The 23,007-nt window shown below is 33.5% G+C and overlaps 1 protein-coding gene across 1 annotated transcript in view; it reads left to right on the forward strand.

Moving 5' to 3' along the window:
- The window catches only part of LOC124367889 (obg-like ATPase 1), a 90,244-nt gene that overhangs the window by 33,937 nt on the left and 33,300 nt on the right, over positions 1-23,007 (forward strand). The window contains 4 exon segments of the mRNA XM_046825079.1: positions 5,609-5,784; positions 6,820-6,897; positions 8,507-8,604; positions 10,045-10,185. Of these exon segments, the coding sequence (XP_046681035.1) occupies positions 5,609-5,784; positions 6,820-6,897; positions 8,507-8,604; positions 10,045-10,185 (493 nt within the window).

Raw genomic sequence — 23,007 nt, forward strand, 5'->3', positions numbered from 1 at the left:
TGCCAAATCGGTTTCACTGATTTTTGTATAGTTAGTTTTACTTCTCCACATACACAATTGAACAAATATGTATGGAAATAAGCAAATCAGACTTTTTTAAATTATAAATTACTTGCATTGATGTTTAAAGATAACAGTATTTTGAATGGGCTTTGAAAATTCCCTTGTGTATTCTAGAAAGTTAAGAATAACGTTTGTTGAGTAGTGAAAATAAAAACTATTACGAATTTATTGTCTACGTTATTACTGTCAATCAGTGAAAAAAATACTTTGTTCAGAAAGTTCAAAATTAGTACATATGAATGGTGTCAGGAATACTTAAAATTAGAACTGATACTATTAATAAAAAAAAACTATTATTACCGCTGATAAATAACTCTTCCTATTTTATAATGAAGAAATCATCAAAGGAGTACAGTGCCTCTTAATTAGTGATTCTATCAGGACAATATTCACATCAAGTTTAAACTTTTTTATGTCATTAGATTTTTGTAACTGTGATGGTAAATGATTATGGTTACAGTAAATACTTACTAGTTGTACTGTAGAGTAGTGCAGCGGAGCCACATCTCGGTAAACAGTCATAATACCCAATGAACTCAAATGTTTTTTTAACAGAATCACACCATCACGGTAGTAACATTGCCCGTATAGCCCTTTTTGCAACATTAAAATGTTGTTTAACTTAACAGCTGATGCACACCTATACAAATATATGCAATAAGAAATATGGGATTCAATAAATGCACGATAGATCATTTTTATTGTGACGCTGTATCTAACTAATATAAATTTCATTGACTGTAATAAAAAGAATGACCATACCAAAGAGGAGTTATTTTTTCAATTATAGTTATGAGCAAAATGCTCATATTTTGTGTCATCTTTAGGAAGAAGGTATCTTGGAGTCAAATCCTCTGGCTATCATCAGTTCGCAAATTGAATGATGATTTTATGATGTTGTCTTTACACTGAAAATCAGTTAGCTGTTGGTATTTTTTTGTGATTTCGACTTAAGTATTCAATTAGATAACTTTGTAAAATTATTTCCTAAATAAAAAAAAGAATAAAACTTAGAAAACCAACAACTAACTGAACTAAAATTTGATGCAGACTAAGATACTTTTTTAGGAATATTTACCCGGCTATCAGCCATTTTCAGTATAATATACAGTTTAATTTGTGCTCTATTTTAAATTTTAGTTTCCAAAAAGTACTTAGTAGAAGGTAAGTTAGGATTCACAGCATTTTTTAAATGTGTTATACTCAATAACTAAAGGGTGTAAAACAGTTTTATTTTTCAAAACGAGTGAACTGTTTTAATAATGTCGATAACACTACACAAAATATTAAAACTATGTAATAAAACATTCCAAATAAATAAAAGTATGTATATATGATGTAAAAATTGTGTTGTGTGAGGTTACTTCTGAACTTTGTTTTTTAAACATGAGAATTGAGAGAGAGATTTAAATATGTTTAATTGTGAGAAATTTGTGACAAAGGCTCAAAGGGCAAAACAATGAATTGCCTTATTGTTCATCACCACAAAACACTCATCACCACAAAACGCTTATCACCACAAAACGTTCATCACCACAAAACAACTCAAATTTTTGGTAGCAGTTTAAAACACATTTCTGATCCATTGAAAAGTCATGTGCATCCGCGGTGATTACAATATTTAAATGGAAAGGAGAGGTGAGGGGCAGAAGAGATGAAGGTTTGCATGAGGCCCTGGGGCGACATGCAACCACACAACACCTACTCACCCACCACCTGACTCTTAATGGGTTGCTTCCTGCTGTTTGGTTGTGGGAACACAGAGATTTCTGCTGGATAAGGATTCATTCATTCTGGCCAGATGTCAGGAAGTGGTTTGTGATATTCCTCCAGTTTTGATTGAAACTGTGGGAAAGAATTGGTTGATTGTTTCGGCCCAGTTTTTTTGTCAGTTATTCTAATGTGTTTCAAAATACTCTGTGATTATTTCATTTGCATAAGTGTTGTTCATAGCCTACATTAACTTGTTAAGAAGCAACTACGCCAATACCGTAGTGTAGCGGGTACAACGGTTATCGCAAAACCAGATCAAGCAACATCGAGCATGGCTGCTGCTTGGATGGGTGACCGCTGAGCGATCCTGTCCTTGCAAGCAGCCCGTCTGCCCGGCCATTGGTGGTGGTTTGGAAGTAACCTTTAAGCTGTTGGTCCCCAGGTTTAAGTGTTAGAGAGGGCTTCTTAACCCTGATTGTGTCTGGTAAAATAAGGCATCTTTACTTTTCTTTTTTTACTTTATGGAGAGACATGCTTTCTTTCATTTGTTAAGAATATGTTAGGGTGTGAGTACCTTAATAAAAGAGTAACATCTGTCTTTAAAGTAGACTTTCAGAATCAATCAAATCAGTCTATTTTTAACAAAACATTTTTGATAGATGCCGTGTATGTCAATTTGTTCCGCACCTAGTGCACTACATAAATTAAAAAATAAAACATGATTTTAAAAAACTAAACAAAATTACAAATTTCATAAAATGCAAATTACAACTCACTCAGGTTCCACCTGCATACCGAATTTCATAAGTAAGCATGCATAAGCACATACAGACAGACATTTTCATGAAATCCGGTTTTTTTTTACTATTGTAGTACTTTTTCCTCAGATATGTAGTGCAGTGAAATTAAGACAAAAAATATTTTAGAGAGAGAAACCAAGAAAGTAACCACACCCTATCTCAAAACCTCCTCCCGATACCCCAAACGCTTTGACAACCTCCAGACATCTAAATGCGTGCAAAAAATTGGCAGCCTCGATTTCCGTGATAGTCCTCAGAGGAGGACCTAATGCCGTTTTAATTCACAAGGTGCCCACTGCCATGTTATTTCTATAATGCGGGTCTCCCCCTCAATTACCCAGGCCAGGTATACATCCTTCCATTCATCTAGTGCAGGCCCTCTGGTGGCAGGCTCTGTCATTATGAGTCCACAATTGAAGGCTATCCTCACGGGTTTGTTTTAACAGTTAGTAAACTGTGTTTATTCATTCTCTCCTCCCTCTACGAGTACACTCTAGGAAAAAATATTGTGATGGTCCAAAAAATCTAATTAGGTTGTGACTGTGATTGAAATAATCTATTTTGAAACTATTAAGTGAAAAAAATTATTATTTGCATAAATATCCAATCGTGCACTCATGCAAGTTTTGTACGTTATTGGTCTAACCAACATTTTTAATTATTTACACAATTAAATATTGATAGGTGTATATGTAATTAAATTTGGGTGATATAAAAACCACTTGGATCAAAATCCAAAATAATTTTAAAAGAATCATTACAACAAAAGAAATCAAAATTATTTACAATCCTGAAGGTTCGTAAACACTTACGAGTATATTGTTATAATCTTATAAGTATGTCTCATTACTAAAGCTTACTGTATATCAAGGTACATCTAATTGTGACCTTCATCTTATTTTAGTTGTACAAAAATCTTGAAATGATTTGTTCATTATATGGTGATTTTAAATCTTCTGGTGAAACTATTAAAATCTTAAATGATACAGTCTTATGTCAAAATTGTCATCTTTATGAATTCTATCATCATCATGTTCTCTTTCGTGATGAACAACTGATCGAACAAAATCTTCGATACAAATAAAATTATATTTATTATTCTTTTGAAGCCATTTGAAATTATTAAGTCTGCATCTCCAATATATCTTAAAAAGCAAAATTTTTTTGTCAACGATCCGAGTACCAGCTTGAATAAAAAAAAATTTATGAGGTTTGCTAAAAATATAAAGGCAATTTTCATATTGGTTTTAATATTATTTTATTTGTCTACATGAATGCTCTCACCTCCAAAAAGTAGTTACCAATAAATATTATGTACTTGTACCAGTACTTCCTGCAGTCCTCAAAACACTTATCCAATTGATCTTTATGAATAAATATTATGTACTTGTGCCAGTACTACCTGCAATCCTCGAAACACGTATCCAATTGATCTTTAGGATATTCTTTAGCTTTTCAAGGATGCAATTTTTAATGTTATCTATGCTTATAAAACGACTGCCCTTTAAGGTTCTCTTTATTTTTGGTAATTATAAAATTGACATTGAGCCATGTCTGGAAAATAAGGAGGCTGGGGCATCGTTACAGTACTGCTTTTGGCCAAAAATTCGTGAACAAATAATGGAATGTGAGTAGGTGCATTGTCATGGTGCAAAAGCCACAAATCCGGGTGTATTTTCGAATTGCTTCACACAAACTGCGTTGAACTTGCAGTTAGTACTCCGTGTATTGACCGTTTTGACCTTGTGGAAAGAATTCATTAAAATCGAAGAACACAGTGAGTGTAACCTTCACTTTCGACAGCACTTGGCGAGCCTTTTTCAGTCTTGGTGATCCAGAATTCCTGCACTGCAAAGATTGAGGCTTATTTTCTATGTCATATCCATAAACCCATGTTTCTCACCTGTTTATAACACGTTTCGGTAATTCTGCATTATAATTGACTTAATTTAGTGACTCCTGAGCAACTTTGAGTTGCTGCTGTTTTTTGTTCAAAATTCTACAATTTTGGAACAAATTTTGCTGTCACGTGTTTCTTATCCAAAACTTTCAAGAAAATTTCATGGCATGAGCCAATTAACATGCCGATATCATCAGCGACTTCTCTGATCGTAATACAGTGATTGTTTATAAACATTTCTTCAACGTTATCACGTTTTCATCGGTTGTTGATGTGCTGGGGCATTCATATCGTTCGTCCCCTTCATTGTTTTATTGGTCATCTTTGAAACGTGTATGCCATTTGTAAATCCTTATGTCACCCATAGCAGACTTACCATAGAACTTTGTTAACATTTCCTACTTTACTTAATTTTTCACACAAAATTTGATACAAATTCTTTGATCAATTTTTTTTAATGAACAAAAATTGCTGAGTTCATAAAACTACGTCTAACCTTAGCAGCTGCCTCTGAAAACTTAAACAATGAATAAGGCTAGAAATTTTATTGTACTTCAGAGGCATGAGTACCAACATAATAAAATAAAATCTTGATAATTGGACTTTTCAAACTTAACTTAAAACTTCCCGTTACTTTTTGAACACACCTTGTATAAGTTCTATCAAAGTTCATGTCACATATTTTATGTAAAGAATTTTAGTTATTTTATTTTTAATTTATAATACCAAAAGAGTTACTTAGCCCTGTAGTAGTTGATTAATTTAAACCCAATTTTAAAATTTGGATATATACAGGGTGTTCAAAAAAGTGTTTCAATTAAAGGCTCATTTGCAAACTACAAACAAAACTTGCACAAAGAATTTAAAAAAATCAAAATAAAACAAATCTTAAGCTCTTTTTGGAGAGGCCTGTTCGCCTGACATTTGAGAGCTTGTGATATTGTGTAGAATACGTAGAAGGAGGGTGAGGTGAATCATTTGATTGACTAGAATACGTAGAAGGAGGGTGAGGTGAATCATTTGATTGACCTATAGAATCGCTAGTGGCATGTTCTATTGAATATAGTATGACTAAACTGATATACACATTGAGTTCTCAAGGCACTGTGTAGTATGTAGCTTTTGTGTGCAGGAGCGTTTGACGATGACGACGTGACCCACGTAGAGGGTGAGGTGAACCCTGTGAGGGACCTGGAGATAATCATGGACGAACTTCGGCTCAAGGACATGGAGTACGTGGCCACCAACCTGGAGAAACTGGAGAGGACAGTCGTTCGTGGCAATGACAAGAAACTGAAACCGGAATATGTAAGTACACGGACTCCAACAAATTTTTGAAATTTGTTAGAACTCGTACCTTACTTTTAAGATTTAATTTTTCAAAAAGAATGTAGACTTTTTTTATTCAAAAGCCTTCATACTGTATAAAAACAGCATAAATTTTGTAACATTTTATTACTTATTTTTGAAAATTTTCCTTTATGTTTTTAACATTTACTTTTATTTTTGTTGAAATTCTAAATTTATATTATGAGATTCTATTGTTTTTACAAAGGCATTAATTTATTCAAATAACCTGCAGCTTTATAGAAAGACACTGATATATTTTATTCCATTTATTGTATTTTTGGAATGTTTTTTAAATAAAATTAATTTCATCAAAACATATAGATTTATATAATATTACATAAAATGTGATATTGTTAAAGCCCTATTGCAATTTTTTTGTATAAGTGATTTTTTATGTAGAGTACCTTTCTTCCAAGGAGACATGATGGAGAGTAATGCAACAGGAGGTGGCCCCTACCCCTCAACCTTACCCATCCAGAATATCCTGTCATTCTGGAAGCAGCGCAAAAGTCCTGTTAGGACTAAGTACAATTTCTTAGCTTCTTGTCTTAAGGAAAACCATTCTTAGGGCTTAAAAAGTTCAACATTATTTTTTTATAACAACATGATCAGTATACAGTGTATAGAACTTTTCTCCTTACTATAATAATCCTAATAATGACACATTAAACAATATAATTGATTTTGTAACTTAATAATTAATCTAATGTAGTCAAAATTACATGAAAATATTTTATAATGGATATCAAAATTCCATTTTAATTTTGAGCATATTCAGTTTACTCCTGAATGCAATGCTTATAGTGACATATCCGTATGTTATTACTCCTCAAAGGGTTAAGAACAACACTCTTGGTTTAGAACAGAGAATATGGACTGTTATTTTAGATTAAACAATGTGCTAATGTATTTTTTGTTATGTTCAGAGGCAAATTAAGAATATGAACCCATTTAAAATCAAACTCAGAATTAACTAATTTTATAAACTTTCAGGATTTCATGGTCAAAGTAAAACACATCTTAGATGACGAGAAAAAGCAGTTGAGATTTTCAGATTGGAACGCTGTAGAGGTGAGTCAGCTTATTTATTTTCTTAGTTTTATTTGATCTTATTTACCATTATTTTAATTAATTATAAAACTCTAATTAGTTCCAGCAATAAATGTAATGTATTTTAAAGTCAGACTAAATTTTGGTAATACATTTTTGACTGAGATTGTAACTAGTTTTTAATTTTTTTATGTTTTGGCATCACGTATTCAGATTTTCTATGCCTTAAAGGCTGTCCAGTTTTTACCAATATTGCAACACGGAAAGGTGTACATTATAAAATAATCGAGATCTTTAAATAAATTTGTTTACACGATTTTAAAGAATTATAATGATCTATAAAACTAATTGTCACATGACAATCATAACACTGCCCTTGGGAGTTTGCATGTTCAATGAAGTTGGACACGGTAAATTAACAAAATCTGCTTGATCAAATGTGTGTTACAAAGGAAGCGTTTTAAATATGGTTTGCAAAATTACATGCCTTTGATAATGACTGAGCTCCATTATGAGATTAAAGAAGAAAGTTTTGAATTCCCCAGAAAAGAATAAAAGTTAAGATGATAATTTAATAACAACTTTTACATATAATTTGTAATGGACATAATCAACACTAGTACACTTAACGGTTTTGTATACAAATTTTATCATAACGCACTGTGGACGAAAGGCACAACAGACTGGAGAACGCTGTGTTCTCTGTTCTGCGTTTAGCAATTACCGTTTTATTTCTTGACATTCCCGCTGGAATAAATTTTGAGTGCTCATAGCTGCTTTTGGTGTTTTGTTTTTCACGGTAATACAATAAACTTCTGGTAGAATGCGCTTAGTTGTTAAAGTAGGTTTGTTTGTAAATGGTGGTCGGTCGTCCATTTGATTTACTTCAGAGCTTAAAATAAATGTGAGTAAAATATTTTGTTTTCGTATTTTAGAGGTTATGATTTATTTATCTAAGAATCGTTTAAGCATTGTATAAAATATGTTTTAGTATAGCGATTAGTGCAATAAAGAACAACGATTATGAGTAAACTGTGTGCGTATTGCGGACTGTCTGTTGACGCCGCAACAACTATTGCGTATAACTGTAGACGTTTGGTGTCAATCGCTGAAGTTTTCCGTCATGTGCAAAGGGTTGATCGGATCACAAGTTTCCATGTTACATATATTAAAAGTTGCAATTTAAATGAAAAGCGCCAAAAACCAGCACCTTTTATTTGTTATCGACATAAAAACTGCTAGTTATGGCCTGTAAATTATTTGCTGGATACGTAAATAAACAAGCTAAATTTTAATGTAACTCCCGTTATTGTAGCTTTGCGATTAACTTTCACTAGTATCTAAACTTTTGATCCGAGAGTTGAGAAACTTTTGCTGCTGCCTTTATGGTGTTTAGGTTGAAACATCTGATTGTTCTGATATCAATTTAAATCAACGTAAATGAAGGTTTATATGCAAGTGTATACCATTATAATAATGTCAATAAATAACTTTTTCAGCTGACTGAACTACAAGCTAATTGCTTTTTCAAAACTGAGTGTGATCCACATCAGTGGTAGGCAGCACTTTTATTTTCTTCCTGAAATCACAGTTCTAAATCTGGCATGGTCTTAATGCTGCTATTTTGTAGATAGAAATGCTTAACAAGCATATGTTCCTGACGACAAAACCAGGCATCTACCTTGTGAATCTCTCTGAAAAAGACTACATTAGGAAAAAAAATAAGTGGTAAGTATATTCGTATTTGTTGTTTCATTTCCATATGTGTAATTGAAGGAGAGATTGAAAAAATTGTAGGGATGATTTTGTTCAATGGTTAAAGCCATTACATCCTTTTTGTTAATCTCTTATCCATTTCATTGCCTGTTATGAGTATCAGGATTGGTGCCGCACTTGGTCTAACATGCAGTTTTTATTCAAAAGTTTGAGCCAATGATTTAAAAGATTAATGTTTCACTGTTATGCAAGCTGTGACTCTTAAAAGTATTGTGAAGAACAGCAGGGATATATTCAACGGAATTTCCAAAGGATTCTCTTAAGGAGAGTCGGATGACCCGAAAATTCACAATATTTTTTTATTTTTCAAAATTATTTTGCAACTCTTTAACTTTAATTTAATACTAATATAATTTAATTTTGATAATTAGAACTTTAATATTTATTATGTAGTTAAGCACTGCACATGCAATTTCAATACAAGTTTATTGCTGTGAACAGGTAAACAAGTATAGAATCACTTATAATAGTAGCAGTTTATACAATACACTAATAATCCTTTATACAAACTTTCAATGGAGTTATTTTATGTTATTCTGTTTCAAAACTAAGACAAACCTAATTAAACCTATATTTAAGGACTTACCTGCAACAAAACTATTTAAAAAGTACCTTTATGTAGGAACTCAAATTAGGCACTAAATAGCACGATTTGAGCTGGTTTATCCTAACGCTTTTTTTTTGTAATGAACACCATTATGCAATTGCGAGAGTTGTATGTTGTTTAACAAAGAAATATCACGAGATGTGAAGTTTTACATTATTTGGGAAATTTTCCTGGAGTAAAATGTGTGAAAGAGTTGGAAGAATGTGAAATGTTCAAGGTAAGTAAGCTAACAAGGCCATCCTAGATATCGAAATATGTATCGATAAAAGTCAACTTTGAGAGCAAAGCAACTGGAGGGTGTATTTGAAGCAGAAGATGATAAGATATATTGTGGGGCTAATAGCAAAGTATGAACATTTTTAAGTTATCATCATTCCTAAACAAAAGACTTCAATAAACCGTAATATCTATTGGTTACGACATTTATTCAATGCAACTTAATGAATAAATGATTTTATCCTTCCAAAAACAACAAAGTTAATATGAAAAAAATGAACATCTTCGAAACGCAACACAAAATTCCAAACGATTCCAATCACCAGAAGTCCCAACATACATTCAGGTCCCCATCAATGATCAGCTGTTTATATATCTATCTTGATTTTGCCAACATGCGCTCTACTGACCAACAATGCTCAGCTGTTTATGTATCTATCTACTGAACAAATTCATAAACTTTGTAGTGTAAGTAAAATTATTTCAATTTAATTTGTGTGTTTTAAGTGAAATCGAATATAATATTGTAGAAATACCAATATATTTCTATTCCATACATGTTTCCTCAGGCTAATCAAGATAAAGGAGTGGGTGGACAAGAACGACGCTGGAGCAATTTTGATTCCATTCTCGGGAATATTCGAGAACAAACTGATCGACATGGATCCAGCCGAGAAGACCAAGTATTTGGAGGATAATAACACGACCAGGTGATTGTCTACTGGTTCTCAAAATTGGTTTTAACTAAGCGGTTGCTTTCAGTAAGTGGATTGAAAATAATCAAAATATCTTTAAGTACACCTTTTGATATGGATGATTTGCTTTTATACATTTAGCTTAAGCACATTTATTAAAATTAAAAATTTCAAAAGATAAAGTTGTATATTTTACAGCTGAGAAAATTAAACTTGGCTTTATCTGTATTGTCTACACACATGATATTGTTGTTTAAAATTCTCAATAAGCTTTGTCATAAGTTTTATTAATCAGAGTATAAACATTCATACTCATAATAAATTCTGATTGTATTCTATTGGTGTACTTATGCCACATGTCACTGAGTGTACACGTACAGAACAACCTTTACTGAAACCACCCAACTATGCCCAATACCCCTTCTGCCACCATCAAGTAAAAGTCTATTGTTATAAAAACATACCTTATAACATATTTGCTTGTTAATATTAATAAATTACATGAAATTAGTACTAAAATCAAACTAAACGAGGAAAATAGGGTCCTATGTAATAGATTTTCTTATTTACTTAGATCTTTTAAATGAAGTTGGAAGTTGGATATGTGAAGTTTGGAATAGGTATAATTTTGTAAATTACGTATATTAACTACAATTATTTTTACTAGCATACATTTAATGAGGGTTTTGGATTCCCATTATTGTGTTATAATTGTATTTGTTGCAAATTGTATTATAATTTTACAAAATGAAAATTACCACCCTTCACACAAATTAATATGAAGAATTATTCTGTACAATAGATATAATGTAATAAAAATGTTCTAATAAGGATGCAAATCGTGAATCCCAAAATTTAAAACTGCTTTAGATCACTTGAGTGATATTAAAGTGCTTACTTCAAAGAGTGCTTTGATAATATGAGTTTATATCTCTGACACTTTTATCTTTGTAATTTGAATCTAAAGTTACTGAGGTATTTTTGTAACAACAAATTTTCAATCAAGTCTTTAATTCTTGAAATCCTTCTCATGATTCCTTGTCCAATCGCCTACAACTCCAAATGTAATTTATTCCCATTATTGTCGGAGGAATTCCAGCCAGAGAAATATAACCGAGGGAATCACAAAGGAATGACCCATAAAACAAAACAGACCGGTGGAATCATCTAAATAATTACGTCAAATGGTATTTCTCATCGGATGGAACGTTTGAAACTCGGATCGGCGGGACGATTGCGATCGTTTCAATTACAACAACGAGTCTAGGCATTGTGGGACGTAATTGGACGGCTCAGGTAATTCTGACCAATGACAAAATGGTCGCACAAATTGTTTGGTCCCTGCTGTAATGACCCTATACGAAGGTAATGATAGGTTCTGAGACTCTGCTGCGTCTCCTCCCTCCCCTCCTGCCCCTCCCCCTCCACCCTTTCTGCCTTATCACTCTCACTATCTTTTAACTCAAGTCACTTACTTTTCACATCCAGTAATTATTTTATCTTTTCAGTAGTGTCGTATTTTTAATACTTGAACGATATTTGGTGAATACCATGTACACCTAATTATGGTGTAATTTAAAATGTTTTTTAATTAATAAAAATTAAAATTCACAATATTAGTGAATTTATCATAAATTTATATAGTTTTCTATACCTACCATTTAAAACAAAGTAGAATAATAATAAAATAAAATAAATACTATGTTTGCTTTCAAATTAATATTTAAACCCATATATGGAGTTTCCAAATGTTGTTTCATAATGCCATCAGATTTTTCAATATTTTGCAATAATTTATACAAGTGAAGCAATCAAAAATAATTTTTCACTGTTTTTGGTTGTAAGTGGTCAACTAGTTATGTGAGCACATGGGTTATGAACAAAGAATGCAGTTTAAATTATTAATATACATTTATTTTTTGTATAAGTAGCCTGTTAGACAATAAGGTAACCTTTTTTTCCCTAAGAATACATGTATACTCATTTAGATGAAAAAGAATCTAAATATATGTAGTTCAGTATTGATATTAAGTCCATAATTATTATCTGCAAATAATTTTTCGTTTCTTTGTTTGAAGTTTATTTTTGACGATGGAAGGATTGTGAAGGAAACAGGATTTTCCCAGACATTTGCCATCATTCAGTGAAACAAAAAAAAAGTGATTGCAGATCTCGAAATGTAATGTTACTGATTTCTTGTTTCACTGAATAATGGCAAATGTTAGAAAAATACATTTTCTTACAGAGTGTTGAGTGTGAAAAAAATTTATACAATGGTATTTCATTCAACATTATTCTGCCATCCGTGAAAGAAAATTTAAAACACAGCTTTTGCTTGATTCTATTGTAATGAGTACTAAACAAAGCGTCAATTTCCTAGACATAATATATTTTTTAATGAGAGGAACTAGGAAAACGTGTGGTGTGGTTAGTGACAGATGGGCTGTTAAGGAGTACCGCAGAGCTCAGTCTTGGGACCATTATTGTTTTTCTGTCAGGCCATTAGGGTTATTGTCGTAATCACTATGGCGCCAAGGTCGGCTCTACAATCGTAATAACTGCACCACAATTGGAAATAACTAATGAAATTTGCTCAATGACCATTCACTAATAAAAGAGTTAATTGTGTGTCATCCGACATGTAATGTCCGTGGTCAGTGATGCAGATCGTCGCTAATTGGTATGTTGTGATTGATTCCTAGAAATAGCCCATCCACTTAACAATCGGTGTCATTATTAAAACAGTTGTGCCGTCCGAAGACCATTTGGATTGATCAGTTACTGCTGTGCTGACCAAGTGTTCTAGTTTTTGTTTTTCATTTTAATGAGAGAAACGTTTTTAATTCCCAGACGGAATGTAATATTTCCAATTATCCACAATTTGTCTGCCCCCCTCCATGCAAAAAGAGGAACAGATGGTGCCATGATGGTGGTCTGCCTATTCAAATGAAGTTCTGACTCATTATTGTCAGTTTTTATTTCCAACTCGTGTGGTTCCAATTAGTTCAAATTCCAACTACGCAGAAATACAATAGCACGCTATCTATACAGTTGTTGACAAGAGCTCATTAGAATGAATTTGCAAAACTAAGTTGTTGAGAGTTACTGTAAATCATGATTACATAGAATGAACATACATGAACAATTATATTACTATATCTATAATATATTACTATATCTTACAATCTCTTACATTATATACTTGTTTTTCATCATTTATGTGTCTAACTAATGTTTCTTTTGCAGCTTTAGTATAGTTCCACTTATATAGCTTAAAAACTACAAAAATTTCACACAACATGTTATTTTCTCACAATAAGTTCATTTCATCAACATGGTTCCCTCCAATATTGGAAATTTTTCAACAAGATTCAAAATTCTCTTACAACCTAATAAAACATATTGTTCTAAGTTCAATTTGGGAAAAATATAAACTGCCTCATATTTATTACATCTCATTTGGTATTTAATAATTTTGTTCAAAAAACATTGTACAAAACTCTAATACATCAAAAAGAATATGTAACATTGAAGCATTGGTAGTAGTGATTTAGTAAAGGTAAATCAATTTTTTTATGAAAGATGTCTTCTACTCATGTCAATAAAACAACCACTATTACTTTTGGTACCAAACAACAAAAACTAAAAGAAGAACCTAAAATCTTAATTAATGATCAGAATATTCAGCAGGAACAAAACAATAATTTTTTGTTTAGTAATAGATAAAAAAACCATCTGTGACATTCATATATAAAATAAAATCTCTTCCGGAATTTTTGTTTTAAAAAATTTCATTTTTTGCAATATGTAAAAAAATATATTTCTCCTCAATACAGTCAAACATAGCCTATGGTGTTGCTGTCTATGGGGCTACTACTAAAATAAACCTTAACAAAATTTTAATAGCACAAAAAATAGCAATTACTTAAGTGGGATGGCCCTGTGAAAGATGATTAAATGTTGATTTTGTTGGCATCATGACTGTTTATGGTTTATATATTTATTGAACTATTAAATTGTAGGGTAACCCAAGAATGAACAACAAGTCAACATAAATCATCATCATTATAACATTCGAAATAGTTCCCTGTTTATAACAAAAAGACCAAATTAGGAATTTGTTTATAAAACCAACCTATAATAAAGACAATATCTGTTATTAAAATTACCAACCATTATAAAAAAGAAGGTACTGTAATTTTTTTAATTAAGTAAAAAAATATCTTACAAGTCACTCTTTTTATAGCACTGATGAATTTAAATTAAGATGCACAGTTAAATTAAGATGTGCGCTTAGTCCTATTTTAATGCCTATTTTTAGCCCTAATTATGTAATAATATTAGTTTATATTGACACTATTCCTTTACAAATTGTAAGACATACGTAATTATTAGTAAAATAAAATTCATAGAATCAATGTACAGATAGTTGCTGGAAAGGAAGTCTTGTATTACAATGGCATGTATAAAAATTGGAATAAAGGTATTTTGAATTTAATTAAAACGGATCAAAATATTGTTTTAGATGAAAAGCAAGTGAAGATCCTGAAGCCAAAATTAGAAGTGTAGTACCTATGCAGAAAGAAAAAGAACGCATACAGTATTTAGATTTATAATCGTTTTTAAGACATGGGGATATAACCCTCAAATGGTGAGCCCGTTTGATAAAAAAACACCAAGTTTCAGTGATTTTTGTGTATCCTTAATCACTGAACTACACAAAAAGTTATGGTTTTTAGTCTCGTTATACTTAATGTATTGACTAGATTAACACCTTCACAGTAACACCTGTCATCTGATTTTGGGATAGCCAGGGTAGTAGCAATACAGTCCACCACAGTCTATGTGTTAAGATCCAGCTATAGAGAAACATTAGTTTATTCCCATAAGAACAATGTTAAACCCCATGAACCTGTAAGACCTTATTTTTCATCCCATAATCTAGGGAATGTGTCATATTAAAGATACAGTCAATGCAGATCCAAATGCTTTATTCTGTTGTATAATTTAAATCTAAAAGTGAACAACCTCAGGGCCATAGAGGTCAGCCTCTTTGGTTCTCCCCATACACAATCCAACCCTGTCCAACAAACCAGACCATACCAAGTTTACTTGAACTTGGGAAGCACAGTGTTCTTTATATACACCATCCAACTGTCTACAAAACCAGACCATACCAAGTTTGTTTGAATTTGGGAAACACAGTGTTCTGTATACATTATACAAGCCCATTTGACAAACCAGACTATACCAGGTTTGCTTGAATTTAGGAAGCATAGTGTTCTCTATACATTATACAAGCCTATTTGACAAACTAGTCCATACCAAGTTTGCTTAAATTTTAAAAGGACAATGTTCTCTTTACACTATTCATCCGTGTCTGACAAACCAGACCATACCAAGTTTGTTTGAATTTATGAAACACAGTGTTCTGTATACATTATACAAGCCCATTTGACAAACCAGACTATACCAGGTTTGCTTGAATTTAGGAAGCATAGTGTTCTCTATACATTATACAAGCCTATTTGACAAACTAGTCCATACCAAGTTTGCTTAAATTTTAAAAGGACAATGTTCTCTTTACACTATTCAGCCGTGTCTGACAAATCAGACCATACCAAGTTTGCTTGAATTTGGGAAACACAATGTTCTTTATATATTATATCCAACCCTGTCCACTATACCAGGTTTGCTTGAATTTGAGAAGCACAATGTTCTATATATACTATTTAGCCCTGTCCACTATACCAGGTTTGCTTGAATTTGGGAAGCACAATGTTCTTTATATACTATCCAACCCTGTCCACTATACCAGGTTTGCTTGAATTTGAGAAGCACAATGTTCTTTATATACTATCCAACCCTGTCCACTATACCAGGTTTGCTTGAATTTGATAAGCACAATGTTCTTTATATACTATCCAACCCTGTCCACTATACCAGGTTTGCTTGAATTTGGGAAGCACAAGTGTTCTCTATACATTATACAATCCAAACCTGTCCACATACCAAGTTTGCTTGAATTTTAAAAGCACAATGTTCTTTTATACTATCAAACACAAAATCTGACTCAACAAACAGACCATACCAAGTTTACTTGAACTTGGGAAACACAGTGTTCTCTATACACTATTCAACCCTGTCCGACAAACCAGACCATACCAAGTTTACTTGAATTTAGGAAGCATAGTGTTCTCTATACACTATTCAACCATGACCGACAAACCAGACCATACCAAGTTTGCTTGTATTTGGGAAACACAATGTTCTTTTTATACTATTCAACCTTGTCCACAAAACCAGACCATACCAAGTTTGTTTGAATTTGGAAGCACAATGTTCTTATATACTATTTACCCTGTCCACTATACCAGGTTTGCTTGAATTTGAGAAGCACAATGTTCTATATATACTATTTACCCTGTCCACTATACCAGGTTTGCTTGAATTTAGGAAGCACAGTGTTCTCTATACATTATACAAGCATATTTGAAAAATTAGTCCATACCAAGTTTGCTTAAATTTTAAAAGGACAATGTTCTCTTTACACTATTCATCCGTGTCTGACAAACCAGACCATACCAAGTTTGTTTGAATTTTGGAAACACAGTGTTCTTTATACATTATACAAGCCCATTTGACAAACCAGACAATACCAGATTTGCTTGAATTTAGGAAGCACAATGTTCTCTATACATTATACAAGCATATTTGAAAAATTAGTCCATACCAAGTTTGCTTAAATTTTAAAAGCACAATGTTCTCTTATACACTATTCATCCGTGTCTGACAAACCAGAACATACCAAGTTTGTTTGAATTTAGGAAACACAGTGTTCTGTATGCATTATACAAGCCCATGTGACAAACCAGACTATACCAGATTTGCTTGAATTTAGGAAGCATAGTGTTCTCTATACATTATACAAGCCTATTTGACAAACTAGTCCATACCAAGTTTGCTTAAATTTTAAAAGGACAATGTTCTCTTTACCCTATTCATCCGTGTCTGACAAACCAGACCATACCAAGTTTGTTTGAATTTTAGGAAACACAGTGTTCTGTATACATTATACAAGCCCATTTGACATACCAGACTATACCAGGTTTGCTTGAATTTAGGAAGCATAGTGTTCTCTATACATTATACAAGCATATTTGAAAAATTAGTCCATACCAAGTTTGCTTAAATTTTAAAAGGACAATGTTCTCTTTACACTATTCATCCGTGTCTGACAAACCAGACCATACCAAGTTTGTTTGAATTTGGGAAACACAGTGTTCTGTATACATTATACAAGCCCATTTGACAAACCAGACAATACCAGATTTGCTTGAATTTAGGAAGCATAGTGTTCTCTATACATTATACAAGCATATTTGAAAAATTAGTCCATACCAAGTTTGCTTAAATTTTAAAAGGACAATGTTCTCTTTACACTATTCATCCGTGTCTGACAAACCAGACCATACCAAGTTTGTTTGAATTTAGGAAACACAGTGTTCTGTATACATTATACAAGCCCATTTGACAAACCAGACTATACCAGGTTTGCTTGAATTTAGGAAGCATAGTGTTCTCTATACATTATACAAGCCTATTTGAAAAACTAGTCCATACCAAGTTTGCTTAAATTTTAAAAGGACAATGTTCTCTTTACACTATTCAGCCGTGTCTGACAAATCAGACCATACCAAGTTTGTTTGAATTTGGGAAACACAATGTTCTTTATACATTATACAAGCCCATTTGACAAACCAGACTATACCAGGTTTGCTTGAATTTAGGAAGCACAATGTTCTTTATATACTATCCAACCCTGTCCACTATACCAGGTTTGCTTGAATTAGATAAGCACAATGTTCTTTATATACTATCCAACCCTGTCCACTATACCAGGTTTGCTTGAATTTGAGAAGCACAATGTTCTTTATATACTATTTAGCCCTGTCCACTATACCAGCTTTGCTTAAATTTTAAAAGGACAATGTTCTCTTTACACTATTCATCCGTGTCTGACAAACCAGACCATACCAAGTTTGTTTGAATTTTGGAAACACAGTGTTCTGTATACATTATACAAGCCCATTTGACAAACCAGACTATACCAGATTTGCTTGAATTTAGGAAGCATAGTGTTCTCTATACATTATACAAGCCTATTTGAAAAATTAGTCCATACCAAGTTTGCTTAAATTTTAAAAGGACAATGTTCTCTTTACACTATTCATCCGTGTCTGACAAACCAGACCATACCAAGTTTGTTTGAATTTGGGAAACACAGTGTTCTGTATACATTATACAAGCCCATTTGACAAACCAGACAATACCAGGTTTGCTTGAATTTAGGAAGCATAGTGTTCTCTATACATTATACAAGCATATTTGAAAAATTAGTCCATACCAAGTTTGCTTAAATTTTAAAAGGACAATGTTCTCTTTACACTATTCATCCGTGTCTGACAAACCAGAACATACCAAGTTTGTTTGAATTTAGGAAACACAGTGTTCTGTATGCATTATACAAGCCCATTTGACAAACCAGACTATACCAGATTTGCTTGAATTTAGGAAGCATAGTGTTCTCTATACATTATACAAGCCTATTTGACAAATTAGTCCATACCAAGTTTGCTTAAATTTTAAAAGGACAATGTTCTCTTTACACTATTCATCCGTGTCTGACAAACCAGACCATACCAAGTTTGTTTGAATTTAGGAAACACAGTGTTCTGTATACATTATACAAGCCCATTTGACAAACCAGACTATACCAGGTTTGCTTGAATTTAGGAAGCATAGTGTTCTCTATACATTATACAAGCATATTTGAAAAATTAGTCCATACCAAGTTTGCTTAAATTTTAAAAGGACAATGTTCTCTTTACACTATTCATCCGTGTCTGACAAACACAATGACATTATACAACCATACCTATACCAGTTTGCTTGAATTTTGTGTTTAAACACAGTGTTCTGTATACAATTATACAGCCCAGTGTTTGCATTTGACAAACCAGACTATACCAGATTTGCTTGAATTTAGGAAGCATAGTGTTCTCTATACATTATACAAGCCTGACCGACAAACCAGACCATACCAAGTTTGCTTAAATTTGGGAAACACAATGTTCTTTTTACACTATTCAACCGTGTCCACAAACCAGACCATACCAAGTTTGTTTGAATTTAGGAAACACAGTGTTCTGTATACATTATACAAGCCCATTTGACAAACCAGACTATACCAGGTTTGCTTGAATTTAGGAAGCATAGTGTTCTCTATACATTATACAATCCTATTTGACAAACTAGTCCATACCAAGTTTGGTTAAATTTTAAAAGGATAATGTTCTCTTTACACTATTCAGCCGTGTCTGACAAATCAGACCATACTAAGTTTGCTTGAATTTGGGAAACACAATGTTCTTTATACACAATTCAAATCTGTCCAACAAACCAGACACATACCAGGTTTGCTTGAATTAGATAAGCACAATGTTCTTTATATACTATCCAACCCTGTCCACTATACCAGGTTTGCTTGAATTAGATAAGCACAATGTTCTTTATATACTATCCAACCCTGTCCACTATACCAGGTTTGCTTGAATTAGATAAGCACAATGTTCTTTATATACTATCCAAACCCTGTCCACTATACCAGGTTTGCTTGAATTTGATAAGCACAATGTTCTTTATATACTATCCAACCCTGTCCACTATACCAGGTTTGCTTGAATTTGAGAAGCACAATGTTCTTTATATACTATCTAACCCTGTCCACTATACCAGGTTTGCTTGAATTTCTGAAGCACAATGTTCTTTATATACTATCCAACCCTGTCCACTATACCAGGTTTGCTTGAATTTGAGAAGCACAATGTTCTTTATATACTATCCAACCCTGTCCACTATACCAGGTTTGCTTGAATTTGATAAGCACAATGTTCTTTATATACTATCCAACCCTGTCCACTATACCAGGTTTGCTTGAATTTGAGAAGCACAATGTTCTTTATATACTATCCAACCCTGTCCACTATACCAGGTTTGCTTGAATTTGAGAAGCACAATGTTCTTTATATACTATTTAGCCCTGTCCACTATACCAGGTTTGCTTGAATTTGAGAAGCACAATGTTCTTTATATACTATCCAACCCTGTCCACTATACCATGTTTGCTTGAATTTGGGAAGCATAGTGTTCTCTATACATATACAAGCCTATTTGACAAACTAGTCCATACCAAGTTTGCTTGAATTTGGGAAGCACAATGTTCTCTTTATATACTATCCAACCCTGTCCACTATACCAGGTTTGCTTGAATTTGATAAGCACAATGTTCTTTATATACTATCTAACCCTGTCCACAATACCAGGTTTGCTGGAATTTGGGAAACACAATGTTCTTTATATACTATCTAACCTTGTCCATTATACCAGGTTTGCTTGAATTTGGGAAGCACAATGTTCTTTATATACTATCTAACCCTGTCCACTATACCAGAAGTTTGCTTGAATTTGAGAAGCACAATGTTCTATATATACTATTTAGCCCTGTCCATTATACCAGGTTTGCTTGAATTTGGGAAGCACAATGTTCTTTATATACTATCCAACCCTGTCCACTATACCAGGTTTGCTTGAATTTGAGAAGCACAATGTTCTATATATACTATTTAGCCCTGTCCACTATACCAGGTTTGCTTGAATTTAGGAAGCATAGTGTTCTCTAAACATTATACAAGCCTATTTGACAAACTAGTCCATATACCAAGTTTGCTTAAATTTTAAAAGGACAATGTTCTCTTTACACTATTCATCCATGTCTGACAAACCAGACCATACCAAGTTTGTTTGAATGTGGGAAACACAATGTTCTTTATACACAATCCAAATCTGTCCAACAAACCAGACCACACCAGGTTTGCTTGAATTAAATAAGCACAATGTTCTTTATATACTATCCAACCCTGTCCACTATACCAGGTTTGCTTGAATTAGATAAGCACAATGTTCTTTATATACTATCCAACCCTGTCCACTATACCAGGTTTGCTTGAATTTGAGAAGCACAATGCTCTTTATATACTATCCAACCCTGTCCACTATACCAGGTTTGCTTGAATTTGAGAAGCACAATGCTCTTTATATACTATCCAACCCTGTCCACTATACCAGGTTTGCTTGAATTTGGGAAGCACGGTGTTCTCTATACACTATTCAGCTATGTCTAACAAACCAGATATAATCTACAAAACTTTATGAGACCACCTAGAGGAGAGGTACTGTAAATACCTTAACGCCCTCTAGTGTTGGGGATTATATGTCAGCTATTATAAACTAGCTCTAGTCAGAAAGGTAAGACTTAGTGAAAACACTCTCAACTTGACATGAACTAGCCAGAGTGACTCTAGACTGGCTCCCTTACCTTGCTGCCAAACTTCCCACTCGCAGCCTCGCTATCACACACTCCACTATCCCTGTTTGGGGAGTTCGGTGCTCGGCTGAACTGGCCGGTTGTATTAATTCACTGATTTGAGACTACTTTTTCTTCTTCTACGGGGCGGCCTATTGCCATGGACTAAAGCCTCAAGGGCCTTTTGCGCACCTCGGAAGCATACCATGACGCTGACCAATCTACGGTTTCAGCAGTTCTATCAACCACAGAAAACAACCGATCAGGTCCTCCTGGGGATATTCTTCACCTTTGTCCATGCTACCAAATATGGCATACCACTTCCTTGCTATTGCAGGACAATCAAAGAGCAAGTGTTCAGCAGTTTTCTCCTGCTCATCACACATTCTACAGAGCGGATCTTCCCGAAGGATACAGACTCTGTGAAGATGCTTCCTCAGGTGAGCATGTCCCGTAATCAGACCCACATCCCGAGAAGACACTGATTTACTTAGTGAGAGAAGATCAGACGCCACTCTAGTGGATGGCAACTATAGAACCATCCTGCTCATTCTCAGACCAAGATGCAGCCTCCATCTTCTCTCATGTTCAGTGTGAACCCATTCCAAGACAGCCCCAAAGGATTCACTCCTAGAAATGCCACAAATCGGCTGAGGTCCCATCATATTGGACGCTGAGCCCAAGTTAGCCAGGACATCAGCCCTTTCGTCCCCAGAAATCCCCTTATGACCAAGAACCCAACAGTAACATTGTTGATTCTGGCAAGGGAAGAAACAACTTAATAGCAATCCCAGACAAGTTTGGAGTTGAACACACAAGAGTCCAATACCTTCAATGCTGCCTGCCTGGCTATCTGTGAAAATGCTTATCGTCTTACTCCTATACCGCAGACGAAGATTCTCACAAGCACACTCCATAATGGCTGTGACTTCTGCCTGAAATACTGTTGGATAAGGGCCCATAGGGACCACCAGCTCCCAACATGGTCCACCACACACAACAATTACAGCGTCTGTGCCACTTTTGGTTTCAGAGCCATCTGTAAACCATTCAAGCTCCGCTGGTTAAAGATGGGCTCTTTACAATTATATACCAATGTGAGTCCAACTATATCTTAAAATAACAGATGATCAATACTGTCAGTATAAAACAATGCACCATTTAAAAATTATATTATTAAAATTTTTTCAAATTTTTTGTTTTAGATAAAGAAATACAATTACGTATAACTGTAAGGATATGGGAGAAGAAAGGAAATACTAATTTTAATCTAATGTTACAGGACTCCACTTTAAAATGGCTTACAACTATTCAAGTTCAAGTTCAAAATCACTTTATTCAGGAAAATACAATACAATTTCATACATACACTTTCATCCCCCAAGGCACAGAACTGCACGTGCGGGGGCGCA

The sequence above is a fragment of the Homalodisca vitripennis genome, chromosome 8 (assembly GCF_021130785.1).
Source record: "Homalodisca vitripennis isolate AUS2020 chromosome 8, UT_GWSS_2.1, whole genome shotgun sequence".
Taxonomy (NCBI): domain Eukaryota; kingdom Metazoa; phylum Arthropoda; class Insecta; order Hemiptera; family Cicadellidae; genus Homalodisca; species Homalodisca vitripennis.